Source organism: Trichosurus vulpecula, chromosome 6 (genome assembly GCF_011100635.1).
Source record: "Trichosurus vulpecula isolate mTriVul1 chromosome 6, mTriVul1.pri, whole genome shotgun sequence".
Taxonomy (NCBI): Eukaryota; Metazoa; Chordata; class Mammalia; order Diprotodontia; family Phalangeridae; genus Trichosurus; species Trichosurus vulpecula.
This window is the reverse complement of record NC_050578.1, coordinates 106,722,678-106,741,090: the sequence shown is the minus strand read 5'-3', so window position 1 is coordinate 106,741,090 and position 18,413 is coordinate 106,722,678. Positions and strand designations below refer to the sequence as shown.

The 18,413-nt window shown below is 37.5% G+C and overlaps 1 protein-coding gene across 2 annotated transcripts in view; it reads left to right on the top strand.

Annotated features, from left to right (window-relative positions):
* Positions 1–18,413, top strand: part of TMEM184C (transmembrane protein 184C) — a 31,437-nt gene that overhangs the window by 7,199 nt on the left and 5,825 nt on the right. For both annotated transcript variants that reach the window (XM_036764484.1, XM_036764485.1), the window contains 7 exons: positions 2,766–2,896; positions 3,004–3,040; positions 8,783–8,988; positions 11,415–11,489; positions 12,938–13,031; positions 14,218–14,330; positions 15,066–15,165. In XM_036764484.1, coding sequence (XP_036620379.1) covers positions 2,766–2,896; positions 3,004–3,040; positions 8,783–8,988; positions 11,415–11,489; positions 12,938–13,031; positions 14,218–14,330; positions 15,066–15,165 — 756 coding nt within the window. The remainder of the gene's footprint in view (positions 1–2,765; positions 2,897–3,003; positions 3,041–8,782; positions 8,989–11,414; positions 11,490–12,937; positions 13,032–14,217; positions 14,331–15,065; positions 15,166–18,413) is intronic.

Here is an 18,413-nt window from a genome sequence, read left to right as displayed (position 1 = left end):
TAGAAAAGGAGATATTGAAGATTAGACATGTATAGTTGAAGTGGCAATCTGCTGAATAGGGAATGGGATCAAGAGCATATAAAGACTTTTCTCCTTGGCAAGGAGAAAGACCACCTAATCAGAGACTGAGGCAAAGAAAGAGAGAGTGGAAGATATTGTTAAAGGTTGTTAAGGTGATAAGAGGGAAAAGAAATCAGTTTTCTTATTAAAGTAACAGAGTAAGATTCTCAAGTGAAAGGGTTGAGGGAGAGAGAGGCTTAAGAAAAAAGATTTAGGATAGCTTTGGGGAGTGGGATAAGGGGTCAGTTAAGGAGGGGCAAAAAACAAACTGTAGTCTTAGAACTTTTTATTATACCTCAAGGTAAGTGCAAAATTTTCTGTGGGAAATTAAGTCACTTTTTATATTTAAATTCTTCCGCTAAAATAGTATTCAGATGCTTCATTGTGGCATGAAAATGACCACGGGTTCTTGATAGTATTCCAGATGAACTCTTAAGCTTTGGTAAATCCTACCAAGTTGAAAAGACTTCAAATAAGGGCCTAGAAATGGATTTTGAACTTGTTGTCCAAGGACTAGTCTAACCGGATTTGGAGATACTCTATACCAGAGGGTTAGTTATAACAAATTAAACATAGAGGGTTACATTCTGTCTGTGTAGGGAGTGTCCACAACAGTGAAATAATGGACCTTTTGGTGTATCACGTCCAGTATCTCCTTTATTAGGTTTTGGAAGAGGGAAGGGAATTAAGGTGCTAAGGATACAGTAGAGCTTGAAATATTACTGTTTAAATAGAATGGGATTCCATTGCCACATTATAGTGACCACTGGGGCAAAGGGAATATGTTGTAAAGTTTATTGGAAGTTCCAATCCCAGATCTCCCAGTTACTACCTTTGTGACCTTGATTATTCATGAGGTTTACTTCCTCATACGTAAAATGAGGGAGTTGAACTAGGAGACCTTGAACTTACCTAAATCTACAGCCTAAATTAAAGCCTGTACATTTAAAGGAAAATTGTCCATAACGGTAGGTAATTCAGTACGTTTATTGAGTGATTGTTATGTTCAGGGCTCTCTTAGAAGCTAAAGCAATAACCCAATAAGTGAAGTGCCATATTGAAATGGAAAAATAGTCTGCATTCCCTTGCAACCAGATCTATGTGATGAAGTAGTGCCTTGTGGTCTTCTTGACCCTAGAAGTATAGTCTTATTCATTTTCAAACCCAAAGAAATGTTTTGGGGTTTTTTTGTAAGCCTTAGTGTAGAAATTTTAAAATATTCACCACATCCTCTTTGTTTTGGGGGGATTACTATGTTTTTTTTTTATCCTGGTCAGAACTATTAGTGTTTGGAGGACTTTTTTATATATTTGCTTAGAGCTCTAAATTTCTTATGTTGGTGATAGTAGTGGCCTTAGGCCTCCTTTCAGTATTCATTCAGTGAACTTGTATTAAGTACCTACTGTGTGCAGTGGACTATGGAAGGAGAAAAACCATAATAAGATGGCCCCTGCTCTGAAGAGATGTTATAACATATTTAGGGCAGATAGGCATTACAACTGTGATATAATATTTCATCATTGGATATGGAATTTCCATATAAGGAAAGTCTCACTACTAATACCACTTTCTCACCAACTTAGAGTCATAGAGAGTTAGCTAGGACACTGAGGTTCAGCTTGCCCAGGGTCATACACCAATATGTTGGACATAGGACTTGAACCGAGGTGTTCTTGGCTGGCTCCAAGGTCAGATATCAGTTCACTCACCCAGAATGTTATAACACAGGCAAAAAAAAAATAATACAAATTAGAATGCAATGAGTACATAAAAGAAGTATATCCAAAATGCAGTGAGTTAAGATGAAGAAAAAACTATTAGGTAAGGCAATCAGGGATGACTTCATAGAAGTGGTATGGAATGTTATCTTAGATCATTATTAGCCTGGCATGTCCTGCTTAACACAAGAACAAGTATTGTGAAAAGAAACATGATATTTTAAAGCTAGAAGGAACCTTGGAGATAGAAAACCCTTTTTATGTAGACCGAGAGAGATTATTTAATTCCCTGATTATTAAAATTCAGTGGATATTTATTGAATACTATAAGCATTCTTTATTTGGAGTGGATTTCTTGGAAACTGGTAAAGATGTATAGGCAACTCGATACAGAAAATTTTTAATTAAGAGCAATTCAGGTAAAATTTATCATGCAAACTAAGGGTCCCATTGGGAAATTGGGACATTTTACCTTAATTCATTTAGCACATTGCATTCCAAGTATCAGAGAGGAAAGGGGCAGATTTCTGGGAACTCTTAAGAATGGAAAGGAGGAAAAGGAACAAACTGGAAAAAAACTGAAAAGAAAAAGTAAATAGGTAGATACCATTAACTTCTAGAAGGTTTAGCTGTGCTTCTTTAACATGATGCTCAGCAGTACATTAGGGCGCCAATCATTCTTAGCCCTTCCTTAGTAAAAGCTGCCAGCCAAATCAATTGGGCAATTTTCCTTTGGGAATATTCTTCCTAATATTTTATAATGAAAGTCAACAGGCATGTTTTGCTTTAGAAAAATTAGCTTTATAACTAAATTGAATAAAATGCTTCTATTAAAAAAAAGATAGGTGTACTTGTGAAATGTTTGCTCTTACTATGACAAAATGTTACTCTTTAAAATTAAAAACAGGAACTCTTAAAAGGCATGCTTTTTATTCTCTAGTTTTGTAACAGTGAAATATTTATGCTAAACTATTTCTTTTTTTGAAGGTTGGGATACACACAAAAGCATGGTTTATTGCTGGAATCTTTTTACTAATGACTGTACCAATATCTTTCTGGGGGATTTTGCAACATTTAGTGCATTACACTCAACCTGAACTACAGAAGCCAATAATAAGGTAATATCTTAACTCGATTTAATCTTAGAATTATCTTGGAGATTTTTCAAGAGTATGTTGAATATTTTATTAAATTTGTTAAATTGTCTTCTTTGCTTTCTAAATAGGATTCTTTGGATGGTGCCTATATACAGCTTGGATAGTGTAAGTATGCTTTCCTTTATCTAGTCACTTGAGAACTTATATACTAATGTAGCAACTACAGTCGCAGAAGATTTTACATCGTTAAAATAAATGTGACTAAAATGCTGCATTTGTTTGTTAAAAGTCGTTAATGATAGTAATTCCAGAACTTTGTTTCTATAACACTATAGCAGTAAGGCAAAATCCATGACCTTGGAGAGGACCATGGGCATGCCTGAATGGTTTGGAATCACGAAGTATAAGGAATTCCCTAGGTAGAAGGCAGAGGAAGTATAACATTTATTTAGACTCCAGAGGATCAGATTCAAGAACCAATGCTCCCAATTTGATATTGTGACAATAATACTCCAAAACTGATAAGCCCACCTCACTGAAGTAACAGGGAAATTATAACAAAATATTATAGCAAGGAACTGAGCCATACCATTGATGTGTGGCCTGGACCCCTAAATGGCCGGCTATTTGGTGGACCCATTTTGCTAATACTGGGTCATCAGTTGGGGTCAGAGTAGGAATAATATGTTCAGTAGCAATCTTTGCTAGACGATCAGCATGTGCATTTTACTCACGTTCTGGTGTGGTCAGGGTCACGTGAGCATCAACATGAAAAACTGGCAAATTCATAACCAGAGACATCTTCCTATAACTCTTTACCCCAAACTTGTTTGCCATGAATCTCCCAATTCTGATTCTTGCACATAAGCATCCATGTAGCTAACCCATTAGCTACTACCCATGAGTCACTAAATATGTGACACTGTCCTCCTTTCTCTGTTTTGATGGCTTGATGTACTGCCATCAGTTCAGCATATTGGCTACTTCCACCTATCCTAAAACTTTCCAAAGTTCGCATAGTACAGGGGTTATAGGCTACTGCTTTCCAATGTCTTTTGTGTCCTGAATGTTTTGCTATCCCATCAGTAAACCAAGCATGTTTGTTCTGTTCCTCAGTCCATCATATCCATCATTCCATTTCACCAAGGATTGTACCTACTGTTGCTTTGGTTCAAGGGGTTTTTCATTCCCCTCAGTGCCAGTGTTTGCCACAGATTTATGTAAAGCAGAAATTCCACTTTTGCCTGCTCTCGATCTATTCTTAATATACCACTTACATTTGATTATGCTTGGCCCTTGCGCATGTCCAATTCTGTGGGAAGCTGGTGTACTCATTACCCAAGTCACAGTTGGAGTTCCAGACCTTAATACCACTTCATGGCCCAGAGTCAGTTGCTCGGTTTCTACCAAAGCCCAATATGCAGCTAATAGCTGCTTCTCAAAAGGTATATATTCATCCCAGATGAAGGTAGTTTCTTGACCAAAATCCGAAAGGTACATTTCGACTTTGTTGTTTTTGCCATAAACTCCAGTTCACGTAGTTATCTCTCACAGTCACTTGTAATTCCACTGGCCCATTTTGCATAGGCCATAAATGTAGGGCTAATTGTATAGCAGCCTTTGCTTCCTCAAAAACTCTACTTTGTTCAAGTCCCCAATCAAATTCATATTTCATCCTGGTAACTTTATACAAAGGTTTCAAAATCTGTTCCAAGTGTGGGATGTGGTGTCTCCAATAACCAAATAACCCTATGAATTTTGGGGCCTCTTACTAGTAGGAGTAGGAAAATCTTGGATTTTTTGTTGAACTTGTCGGAGAATCTCTCATAGTCCTTTATTCCACTGTATCCCCCAGAATGTTACAGTTCGAGCTGGCCCTTGAACCTTTGCAGGGTTAATTTCCTATCCTTTTTTTTTTTATATGGTCAATTAATAATGTCCAGCTTGTCTCCGTTTACTCCCTGTATCTTGATGTCATCTATGTAGTGGGTAAGCTGTATACCAGGTAACTTTAATTCATCTGAATATTCAGCTACAATCCTGTGGCAAATAGTTGGGCTATGAAGATATCCTTGTGGCAGGCATGTAAACGTATACTGTCGGCCTTGCCAAGTGAAAGCAAACTGGTCCCATTGCTTGAAGTCTATTGGGATCATAAAGAAGGCATCAGCCAAATCAATAACTGCATACCAAGTCCCCTCATGTTTCTGGATTCCCTCTGTTAAAGTAACAGTATCTGGAACAGCAGCATACAGGGGAGGAGTCACTTTGTTCAACTGTCTATAATCTACTGTCATCCTCCACGTTCCATCTGACTTTCAAACTGGCCAGACAGGGTTGCATCGAGTGGTTGTAGGGATTAACACTCCTGCTTCAATATAGTCTTTTATAGTACTAGCAATTTCATCTTGCCCACCTGCCATACGATACTGCCTCAGAGTAACTACTTCAGAAGGTTCAGGCAAAGTGATTGGATCCATCTTTATTTTCACCACTAAAACTGTATTAACTCCTATTTTTTTCATGGCAAATTGGTATTTCCCTTCAGGTAAATTCAAGGTCATACCCTTCAATACGGCTATTCCAATGATGTATTCCGGAATAGGCACAATAACCACAGTATATTCTTTCTTGGGCAGTTGTCCAATTTTCACCATCAGTTTAACATGTATGGCTGATATTTCAGCCTCTTCTAATTCTGTGATGGTAGTAGGAGTTCTTCCCTGAACTTGTCAGGATTTCCATAGATAAGAGTGGCCTCCATCCCAGTGTCTATTAATGCCCTAGTTACTTACTTGACCCATTTTTCCAACATATGGTCAGGTTAATGTGGGGCCTGCAATCCAGCCTATGTATTTCTTTAATCTGGCCTGCGGCTCAGCCAATTTCCTAGTCTTCCTGAAGATGTGACTCACTTGGGTATGAGGGTTCAGGATCTGTAGCATCTCTAGGGGTAGTTCTTACTTCTCTATTCTGTCTGTTATCAAGACCCTTACCTCAATACATTCTGTACAGTTCATTGGTTGGAATATCATCTATCTTTTCAAAATCTGCTTCTGCTCTCAATAGAGCAGTGAACATTTGTTTTCTCATCACTTTATTTTGATGCCAAATCTGCTGGCTATTCACTCTCCTGTCTTGAGGAGATGTATCTCTTTCCCAGTCTCCTAAGTCATTTAACTGTGAAAAAGAGGGTTCTCTACTTCCCCAAGTAGCAGAGGCAAAGTCAGGTGTTTATAAGCAGGAGAAGCTGTCTTAACTATTAAATTTCTATGAGAGACTCCCAAGGGAGCATTATAGTATGTATCCGCGAATCCTGTCATAATAGCAGTCTTCGTTACCTCCTCCTTTAGCTTGATAATACATCTCTAAGTGAATACCAAGGTTCATTCCCAGTGGGCTACATAGAATCGATAGGATATTTTTTATTACATCCCTCAGCTACTAAAACTAACAGACTAGCCATACTGTCCTCATCTCCTTGCTGATGATAGTCCCTAAAAACTTGCTGAACTAAAGGAAACTGGCTGATACCTATGAATCTCATACAGTCCACCCTATCTACTATCTACAGTCCACCGGCCCCTTGATCACTGATTCTTACTATCCAAGATATTAATGATTCTCTCATTCTTTGGGTGAATCTACTCAAAATTTCTGTGATTTCTTGCTGTGAAAAATCTTCCAAAACTTCCCTTGTGACTGAATTATCATCTTGGGTTTCTGTCCTCCTTCACAGTATGGAACGAACTTCTTTCTGAGTATTTAACAATCTCTCATTCTCTGTGTGAGGAACGTCATGCATCATAGTAGCGTTTTGTGCCTCAGCCCCTGACAATGTCTTATTTTCTCCTGATTCTCTTCTGCCATCATGGCAAGGACGAAGCTGGCAGTCAGACTTGACCTGGAGTTGAAATGCACTCTTGACCTCTTTGGCTTCCTGTTTGTCCTAGCCACATTAATGGCAAAATTCTCCTTTGAGTTAGTAGACTCTTGAGCAATAACTTGTTCTCTTGCCACCTGAGATGCCCCATCTTGCTATGGCATAGGAGTATCCCCATTTCTTTCTCAACCAGCCTGTTGATTGAACAGGAATTCTCCTAGAAACACTCCTGCGAAGTGGCCATCCAGCTTCTGCTTGCAGAGCTTGAATGAGGTTCTGCTTATCCTGGAGCCCAGAAACAACTTTAAAAAAATAACGTTTGGTAACTATTTCAATTTAAATTTTTTCCTTTGTGGTTACTATGTTTTGTGCATTTAAATATATAATTCTTAGAAGGGGTCTGTAGATTTCAACACAAACCAACCAAAGGATGTCCATGACACAAAGTTTATTCCTAATTTGGAATGATGGGAAAGCCAGTCCAATTTTGGACAGCTCTCTAATCATTAGAGGTTTTCCTTACATTAAGCCAGCATCTGCCTCATAACTTTTATCTATTATTTCTAGCTCTGCCTCCTGGGACAAAGGAGAAGAAATTCTCTCTTTTCTCTATCACAATTCTTGAAATATTTGGAAATGGGGCTGCAAAGTCTCTCTCTCCATCCTCCGTACCCAAGTCTTCTCTTCTCCAACTAAGCTTATTCAGCAGGGACTTTCTTGATCCCCCAGACTCTTCCCCATCCTATTCACTGTCCTCTGGATGCGCTTCCAATATGTCCTTCTTATGATGTGTTCAAAACCAACGATAGCACTCCCAGTATCATCAGATAAGGCCAAGGTGCTGTCTGCCCTAGCTCTGGACTCTGCCTCTTTTAATGAAGCCCAAGACTTTATTTGTGTGCATGCCATGTATATTGAACATGTCAGCTGCCCAAACCACAAGGTCTTTTTACATGAACTATACCTTTTACTTAAGTCACACAACCACACTGTAAACTCCCACAATTATAGCAGATGATTTAGCCTTCCACTTTCACTGAAAAGATGCAGGCCAGTTATTGTGAAGTACCTCACCTCTCCTCCATTCCTGTGAAATCTGTCTTTTAAAAAGCGTCTCCAAAAGGATATTGGTTCTCCTGGCTAGGAAGAACTGCTGAATATCTAGAATTACTCTCAAAGCTCCTTAAACCTTCAGAGTCTCATACACTCAGTGAAAACCTCTAGTTTTTTCTGGAGAGTGTGGTGGTTGTGCATGGGGAGTGGGGTGTATACCCTGGAAGTATCCTTTTGTGTCAGTTTACTTCGGGATTTTTGACTGTTCGAGATAATTGAGCATGCCCATTTTTAGTGTGGTTAATTGTAATGCAGTTTGTTACTTTAATAATGTGCAGTGTTTTCCTCACAACACTTGAGTTAGTTACTTTTTCCTTGATGTTTTAAATTGGTCCCAGTATAATTGCATTCAAAAAATCCAGATTTGAATCATTACTTCATTTGATTACATAGTAAAAGAAATTGACCTACAAGGTTAGAATCCCAAAACACTCTCAAATACAGATACCTAATTTCATTTGTCTTCCTATTCATTTTCTCTCCCATTCATCTTTTATCAAAATATAAAATTTATTATTTCAGATTTTCACATTAGTAAACTTGGCCAAACTAACCATAGATCAAACATACAGTCTAACAAAAACACTTGACGGTTTACAGAATGCTTCCCTCACAGCAGCCCTGTGAAATAGTGAAAATGTTACTCAGTTTTACAGATGAGGAGTTGGAGACAGAGCTTAAATTAAGTTTCCCAGACTCCCATAGCTAGTGATTATCAGGGCTGGAATTTTAGACCAGGTCATGATCTGTATACCAGTGCAGGCTAAAGATAGGCCCAATACATCTGAGGCAATTTCAAATATTTACATGACAAGAAATACAATGTTCAGTAGTATACAAAATGGACTGAGAATTGGAGTGTTGATTCATTGCCATTTGGGTGGAATAATTTTAACTTCTGTTTTTCACAGTGGATAGCTCTGAAGTATCCCACCATTGCAATCTATGTGGATACTTGCCGAGAATGCTATGAAGCTTATGTCATATACAGTTTCATGGGATTCCTTTCCAATTATCTGACTAACCGGTACCCAAATCTGGTATTAATCCTCGAAGCCAAAGATCAGCAGAAACATTTGCCTCCTTTCTGCTGCTGTCCATCATGGGCAATGGGAGAGTAAGTACGGTTGTTTTTATCTTAATGGTCTATCTATCGAATGCCTGCTGTGCTCAGTAATGCTCTGTTGCCAGGGGTGTACAGAGGGTTAAGACAGTCTCTGCCCTTCAAGGAGACTGTAGTCTAGTTAGAGAGCTATGTTTTTGGAACATTGATATGGCAGAGGTACGAGAAGTCAATTGAATGGAGTGAGGCTAGCAGCAAGGAAATGAGTTAGGTGGCTGTTACAGTCCAATCCTGACTTTGCCACTTAATACCTGAGTGTGACATTAGATACACACTGGGCTTTAGTTTCCTCATTTGCGAAATGAGTGGGTTTTGGACTGTGTCGTTACTAAGGTCCCATTTGGTTCTAAATCTTTGATCCAGTCATGAGGTGCTGCTGGTCTGAACTAGTTTGGTGGCAGTGAGGAAGGAAGAATGAGGGAGATCATGAGGGCAGTGAAATAAGATACTCAGTTTAGTATTTAAAAAGTTAACTTAGCTAACTAAAATCATTCATTCAAGGTTTTTTCTTTTGATGCTTTCAACAGAAAACAAAAAGTAAATTTGAGGTAACTTTGGATTTACCTTTACATCCCTTTTCTAAGATCCCAGTTGGGTGCAGAGGTTGAAAAATATACCATCTTACGTAGAGGTAGACAATTACTCTTCCTAACCCTATTTGGTGAGTCATGGAATCACAAATCTTGAAGCTTAAAAAAAATCTCCATATAGGGGGTAACTTATCTCTTTATCTGATAACAATGAGTAATTCATGGTATTTGTGTTTGGAATAGTTTGAACAACATATTACAAATGCTGGGTTTCACAGTTAGAGTCTTAATCTACAGATGTCGATTTTTATCGTGAACACACGTCTATTAGGACGTTGTTGTAATTGAGTCCTCAATATACACAATTATTTGTTTTCTATACTTACATCTAATTTTTTACAGTTGTATCCCAGTGAAACTTTTTTAGTAAATCTAATTTTTGGTGTCTTGCTGAAGCCTTTACCACCTTCATTTAAGTCCTTTATTGGTAACCCACCCATTGGGTGTTTTCTTACCCCTTGTCTAGCTAATGCCCCAACTTTAAAAGTTTTTTAAACCAGCACAGTCACTTTTCCTGTGCAGAGAAGATATGGACAAGAAACTTAAGGCAGAAGAGACAAATTTTCTTAGATAGGGCCTTGCCTCATTTGGCACAGTCATATTGTCCATCAGTACAGAGTGGACAATCAGAGGCAGGAGAGAGAAATTGGACCGTGGCCAAGCATCTTTCAAAACAGAGTCACTTTATTTGTTAAATATTAAGAATTCCTCGTCATATACATTCATGATTTGAATCTGAATGTAAGTATAAAGGTGTATTTCAAAGCCAAGTTTTATAATCTCTTACCACTTCAGCAGGGAAGATCAAGTTGACATTATCTAAAAATAATAATACAGAGCATGCACTCTCAGGTAAAAGTTAACCACCTTGCTTCAAATGTAATGCCAGCCTTATAAAATGTTAGCATGTTACTGGTAGGAGACCAAAACTTTGTTGAAATGCATCTCTCGCTAACATATTGCATGTAAATGCCCAAACTGATTAATTTCTGTATTGCCTTAACCAGTTAAAGTTTTTCCTTAATTCTGTTGGATTACGATTTTATGCACCAAAACTAAGCCTCAGCCGTAATTTCAGTGCTCATTTTTTAGATTGTTAACTCATATTCAGATAATGACACTTCATGCTTTGAAATGCATGATGTGGATTAATTGGGTTGGTTATTATACTGTGTAAACAAGTCCACAGATCTAAATTCTTCATATATTTGATCTCAGATTCTTACAGCAACAGGCTGTCCCCAACCTAAGCTTGCAAATATGTAAACTTGATCACCTGTGGAATTAGATAGGATTTTTTAATATCAGCCTATTGCTTTTACTGGGAAAAAAAACCTACTTAGTAGTATCTTTTGATATAGAGTATTGAACATTTCATAGTGCAAAGCCAATCATCGAGAATCTTTGGTTTTCTTGAAGGTTATAATCTTAAAAGGGTCCCAGTGTGTGTCTCTTGAGACACAGTGTGAAAAGACAATTGAGAAGCATCTTTTACCACTTAACTTGATTCATTTTTAAAATTTATATAATGTATCTACATATTTATAGATATATTTGTGTATGTCTATGCAATATTTACCTCTGCTTTGAAATAGCCGCTATACTACTGACAGGTTTCCTTAAGTGAGACAGTATCATCCTTGCTCTGGGGTAGGTGTACTGTACCTTATTTGCTGATACCTAAGGTATCAAAGAGACAGCAGTTATTCCTAGTTACCTGCAGTTGCCTCTTTCCTCCTTAGCTTTGTTCTCTATACTTCCGAGTGGGCCACATGAGAATGAGTCGGGAAGAATGGTTAAAGTATTGAATTGTTTGCGTTTCCTTTGCAGAGTGTTATTGTTCAGGTGCAAGCTAGGTGTCCTGCAGTATACTGTTGTCAGACCATTCACCACTATTATTGCTCTGTAAGTATGTAAGTGTGAAATGAATGTTTTGGAAGCACTTCATTATGCTGCCTTTTTCCTTGTTGGAACTGTTAAGGCTATGTCAGTTATTCAGGTGGATAATACAGGCAGTAATAAAACTTATTTTATGAAAGTTACAACTTAAAATAGATGAATTATAAAGTCATAGTTCACATGACACAAGAAAACACAGTTCACTAAGCATTAAGCACCGACTGTATGCAGAAGCACTGTATTAGAGACAGAAACATAAAAGTGAAGTGGTCCCTGATCTCAAGGCGCCTGCATTCTAGTGGGAGACAGAACCTGAAAATATGTCTTGGCTTAGGATGTGGCAAGAAAATAAATTTTTAAAATGCTTATGCCACACAGCCTTCAAAGTAACCTGCATCTCTGGGACAACCACTGTTAAGAGTGGAGGTGCAAAAACTAACACTACTCACCAATAGGAGTTAAAGCTAACTTTATGGCTTGGAACTAGGCTACATGGTTAATTAGAGAATGCCAAAAGGTATTTCAAGTAATTAGTCATTCTCAGAAATATTTGTTGTATAAAACAGAGGGTACAAAGGCAAAATTAGTGTATTGCTTTAATTTGTATACATTTTCTTAGAAATGATATTAATAGATACCAAAAAGCCAAGAAAGAAATTGAAAATCTTTGCTAGGTCTTAAAACTCCATTTGGGTAGATAGAGTTTACAGTTTTAGTTATCCAACAATCCTGTTTTCTGGGTGTGAGAAAGTAGTAAATATTAATAGGGCTCTATAGTAAGCCTGCCACTGTATCCAGCATAGTCATCAACATGCCGTGGGAGAACCAGAAGATGACGTTGCAAAAGAGAAGGCTTGCTGGCCCCTTTTTTCCTTCTTCTAAATTAATCATTTTTAGTCACATCTTTGGCTTTACTCTAGATTGGCATTCAGCATTTGTTATACTGTTCTGTGTGATATGTATCTAGTTATCTCTTTTTCTTAATCTTTCTGATATTAGGAAAGTATCTCGTTGCTAAGGTGATATAAATAATGGTAACTAATTTGGAATTAACATTTGTATATCGTTAACTAGATTTCTAAAACTCTAAGAAGAACAGACTACTATTGTTTTCTTTTTTAAAATGGTGCTACAATACTTGAATCTTATTTTAGTAGGATTGTGGGTTGTTTTTTTGTTTTTTTTTACTTAGCCATGGTTACTATATGTATACAGTGAGTGAATCTGTTTTATTTTGGGCTTCGTGCTCTATTTATGAACACATTTTCTTGTAACATTTTTATAAAAATAGTTATGTTGTAACTTATGAGCAACCTATTTATCCAAATTTGAATATTTTAGCGTATTCTTAATAATTGACATTTTGAATCCTTCAAATGAGTTTTTCTTAAGATCTTGAAATATAACTTTGAAATTATATTGTAAATGTAATGTTTCTTTTAAACTATTTTTAGAATTTCTGAGCTGCTTGGTGTATATGATGAAGGGAACTTTAGCTTTAAAAATGCTTGGACGTACTTAGTTATATTCAACAACGTATCACAACTGGTGAGTTAGAATATGGATTTTACTTGTTTTACTGATAATTAATGATAATACTCAATACCTGTGACTAAATCCCTGGTGAAAATACCTGATTTGATAAATACCTGGTTGAAAAATTTGATATCACTTTCAAATTTGATTTTCTAAGCTGCCCATCTTGGAAATTTGAGAATCTATTAACTGTTTGATGACTTATCTTGATCTGTTCATGTTCTGCTTACCTTTCAATTACATACGAGCCGTTGTGGTTCAATATGAGATGTAAATGAGACAATATGGCTTCCTGAAAGTGAGAGAAACCTTAATTAGCTCATTAAATAAAAGACAGTGTTTAACTTTGTTATTGGTGATATAAGTCAAAAGAATTGATTAAAATTGAGGCAGTAGTTCTAAATTAAATGTTATTTGATAGTTTTCAAATTTTTAAAAGATGATGAAAGATAACACGTTTTAAAGAATTGGATAATATATAAGCAAATTATCTGAAGATATCTTTGTTTTTTAGAAGGAACAAGAAGTTAATCAGATTTAGTGTCATAATATCAGAGCTTCAGCACAAAAACATTAATTACCAGTACAAGTCAAGTAGTGTGAGTCAGTGCTAAACTAGATAGTTCAGTGATAGCTGTTAATAGTTTTCTCTTAGACTCTTAATTCAGTTGTTTTACTGCTTAACTTCACTTCATAGTCAAATTTCACTTTCACATATATTGTATGTTTACTTTCAAGTTATTTTTTACCAAAATAATTCTAACACAGAGTACTGTAAAAGCCAATACTTTGTTTCCTGGGCATTTGTAAATTCCACTGCTTTATAAGAGTCAGCTTCATTGGATAATCACTGTTTTCGGCATAGTATTTTCTCCATAGCTTCTCTGGTTTTTAAAAATGAATATTTTCAAGAAGATATTAAAACATTCTAAGTATTTTTATCGTTTTATGCAAGATGTATTTTTTAGCAATAAAAGTCCATGGATAATCTTACATTCATCAAATCCCAAGGAAATAGTTCCCAAAACAATATACCTTATCACTTCTTTCTGTTTTCCTCTCCTCTCTTCCCCCATGTATCTAGGTTATAACAAGAGCTATTCCTCATTAGATTTTCATCATTTTTATCATTTTACTCTTACTGGACAGATAGTTAAGAAAAACTGAGATATCAAAAGTTTTTTTTCCCCCCCTGTAGTTTGCTATGTATTGCCTGGTGCTGTTTTATAAAGTACTGAGGGAAGAACTGAATCCAATTCAGCCTGTTGGCAAATTTCTTTGTGTAAAGATGGTTGTTTTTGTTTCCTTCTGGTAAGTGCTGCTTTTCTACTAAATTCTTTCATTTATGAAAAAGCAATATAACTATTAAGTAAAAGTACATGGAAAAAAATTTATTGGCCCACAGTTATCTTGATTTGGTCAAAATATTGAGTTTTCCAGTGTAACAACAGTAACTTACTTTACATGTGTGATATTTACCATATAATTTTGTGTTCGGTTTTGCAGATTCTGCTCTCAGTGGTATTATATTATACACCATTCATGATAAATGTATCTTCATTTAGGGTTGACTGTGGTTGTGAGCCTTTTATACAGAGTAGACTAGTAAGACATGATTAGACGTTATTAGACTTAAGACATAATACCTGACTCCAGTCAAAGACTAACTCACATATATATTATATAGAGCTTTAATATTTACAAAGCACTTTTCTTTAAATAATTCCAAGAGGTAAGTAGTGCAAGCATTATGATCCCTATTTCAAAAAGGTCCTTGTGGAGTTGATGCATGAACATGGATCTTAATTCTCTTTGGGGGAGCAGATCCTCAGAGTCCAGTGACAGACAACTATCCAAGCTGTGTGGATAGCATAGAGATAGGTAGCAACTGATTCATATATCATAGCTTGCCAAAACCTGCTGGTCTTTAAATAAAATGGAATGTGAAGACAACAGTTTTAAGATACAATCTACAATTTCATTTGTTAAACATTGGATTCAGTCTGTCTGACACGGATTACCTTTTCATAAACATGTTTCATGCAGGCAAGCAGCAATAATTGCCTTGTTGGTAAAAGTTGGAGTTATTTCTGAAAAGCATACCTGGGAATGGCAGACAGTAGAAGCTGTGGCTACAGGTCTGCAAGTAAGTGAAAACTCATCACAGATGTTCTCTTCTACTCACTTATCTTCCTCTCTGATTCGGGCCTTTATTACCTCTTGCCTGGACTATCATAAGGGCCCCCTAAATAGTCTCCATGCCTTAGGCCTATCTCCATCTTCAGCACCTAGTCCTCAGTTTCCTCATATAAAATGAGATTGGACTAAATGGACTTTGGTCACTTCCAGTACTAGATTATAGGGTTATAGATTTAGAAATAGAAGGAACCTTAAAAGTCATCTATTCCAAGTCTTTCATTTTACAAATGAGAAAAATGAAGTCCAGAGGGTGGAATAATTTGCCCTTAATCGCATGGTAAGGGGCCAGACCTTTATAATGCTTTTTTTTTTTTTAATTTATTTCGTATTTTATTTTTCCCCAGTTATACGTAAAAACACTTTTTAATATTTGTTTTTAAAACTTTGAGTTCCAGATTCTCTCCCTTCCCTCCCCCTGCTTCCATTTGTGAAGGCATGTATAGTTTGCATGTGTAGTTACAGATTATGCATGTGTAGTTATGCAACACATACCTAGTAGTCATGTTGTGAAGGAAAACATAGACCAAAAAAAACTCAGGAAAAATATAGGAAGTAAAAAAGAGTATGCTTCAGTCTGTATTCAGACACCATCAGTTCTTTCTCTGGGGATGGAGAACATACTTCGCCAAGTTCTTCAGAGTTGTTTTGGATCATTGTATTGCTGAGAATAGCGAAGTCATTTACAGCTTGTTCATCTTGCAGTGTTGCTGTTACTTTGTACACAGTATGTTTCGCTTTGCATCAACCCATACAAGTCTTTCCAGGTTTTTCTGAGAGCATCCTGCTCATCATTTCTTATAGTAGAATAGTATTCCATCATAATTACATACCACAACTGGTTCAGCCATTCCCCAGTTGATGGATATCCCTTCACTTTCTAATTCTTCACCTCCAGAAAAGAGCTGCTATAAATATTTTTGTACATATAGGTCCTTTTCCTTTTTCTTTTTCGTCTCTTTTGGGATACAGACCTAGTAGCAGTATTGCTAGGTCAAAGGCTATGCATGGTTTTATAGCCCTTTGGGCATAGGTCCAGATTGCTCTGCGGAATGGTTGAATCAGTTCACAACTCCCACCAACAGTGCATTAATGTCTGATTTTTCCCACATCCCCTCCAACATTTGTCCTTCATCTTTTCTGTCCTTTTAGACCAGGGCTGTCAAATGCAATGTATGCGGCATGCCTGCAAGCATAGAAATTTACATAAATTCTTTAGTAAATGAACCGAGCTACTGCAGAGCTCTCACTAAAATGGCAGATCAAAATATATTGTCTATTGTTTCAATAAAAACCTAAGGTTGGACAGCCCTATTTCAGACAATTTAATAGGTATGAAGTTATAAGTTCCTCAGAATTGTTTTAATTTTAATCTCTCCAATCAGTAGTAAGTTAGAATATTTTTTCATATGGCAATAGATAGCTTTGACTACTTTATCTGAAAACCAGTTATCTCTTTTGATCATTTATCAGTTGGGGATTGGCTCTTATTTTTATAAATTTGACTGAGTTCTCTATATGTTTGAGAAATGAGGCCTTTATCAGAGAAATTTGCTTCAAAAATTTTTTCAGTCACTATTGGTGACTGTGTTTCTCTCCATCCTATTTCTTCCACCCCATTTCTTCTATTCTCTCTCTCTCCTTTCGCCCTGTCCTTCCTCAAAAGTGATTTTCTTCTGACCACCCCTTCCACCAATCTGCCCTCCCTTCTATCATCCCCCACTTCCCCCTTATTCCTTCCTCTCCTACTTAACTGTAGGGTAAGATAGATTTCTGTACCTAATGGTGTGTGTATGTTATTCCCTCTTTGAGCCAGTTCTCATGAGAGTAAGACTCACTCGCTTTCCCTCACTTCCCCCCTCTTCCCCTCTACTGTAAAAGCTTTTTCTTGCCTCTGTTATGGGAGACAATTTACCCCATTCTATATCTCCCTTTCTCTTTCTCCCAGTACATTGCTCTTTTACCCTTCAACTTTATTTTTTAGATATCATCCCTTTGTATTTAACGTAGACCTGCACCCTCTGTCTATATATGCTCTTTCTAACAACCCTAATAAGGAGAAAGGTCTTATGAATTACAAATATCATCTTCCCACATAGGAATGTAAACAGTTTAACATTACTAAGTCCCTTATCTCTTTCCTGTTTATCTTTTTATGTTTCCTTTGAGTCTTATATTTGAAAGTCAAATTTTCTATTCAACTCTGGTCTTTTCATCAAGAATGCTTGAAAGGGAGTCAAGAAATACATGCCCTGGATGGGGAGGCCTCCTACCTTCTCAACACCACCAGGGCTGTGACTAGGGCCCTTCCCTGAACCACATGCTCCTAGGGCTTTTTCCCTTACCAAAATAAGTGAAAACAAGTGAGATTGCGCCCTTTTCTTATACTGGATTGTGGTATTCCAAACCTCCCTGAATATGTGTTAAGATATCCAGAAAGTAGGGCAGAGCCAAGATGGCAGCTGGAAGACAGGGACTTGGCCCAATGCTCTCCCCCAGGGCCTTCCAAACACCTATAAAAAATGGCTCTGAACAAATTGTAGAACTGCAAAACCCACGAAATAGCACAGGGAAGCAGGGCTCCAACCCAGGACAGCCTGCACGGTCGCTGAATAAGGTCTATCGCACCGTGCTAGGAACAGAGCTGAGCAGAGCCCAGCATGGGCCTCGCCCAGACCAACCAGACAGTGAGCCAGGCGGAACAGGCCCTAGCGCCCTGAATCAGTGAGCTGTGGCAGTTACCAGACTTCTCAACCCACAGACACCAAAGACAACAGAGAAGGTTAGTAGAAAAACCTGCAGTGACTGAAAGGAGTTGGCAGTCGCCCACCTCTGCAGGGGTGGCGGAGGTGGTGCAGCTCTGAGGCTGCTTACAGAGCTACAGCTGAAGTTGTTTCTGGCCCCAGGCCCACCTGGTAGGAGGAGTTAAGTGGCGGATCAGAGCAGGCGTGTAGAGCCTGCTTAGATTTGAGTCTTAGTCCGGGTTGGTTGTTCTTGGGGGAGGAGGAGCGCTGGTGTGGCAGAGTTGCTGTATAGAAAAAGCTCTGAAAACAACAGCGCAGCCCCTCAAGCTTGGGACAAAGTACTCTCTACAAGCAGTCATACCCTGACAAAAAGGTCAAGGGTCAAGTAGTTGACTGGGAACATGAACAGGCAGCGAAAACACTCTCAGATTCAGAACCAGACTTTGGAATCTTT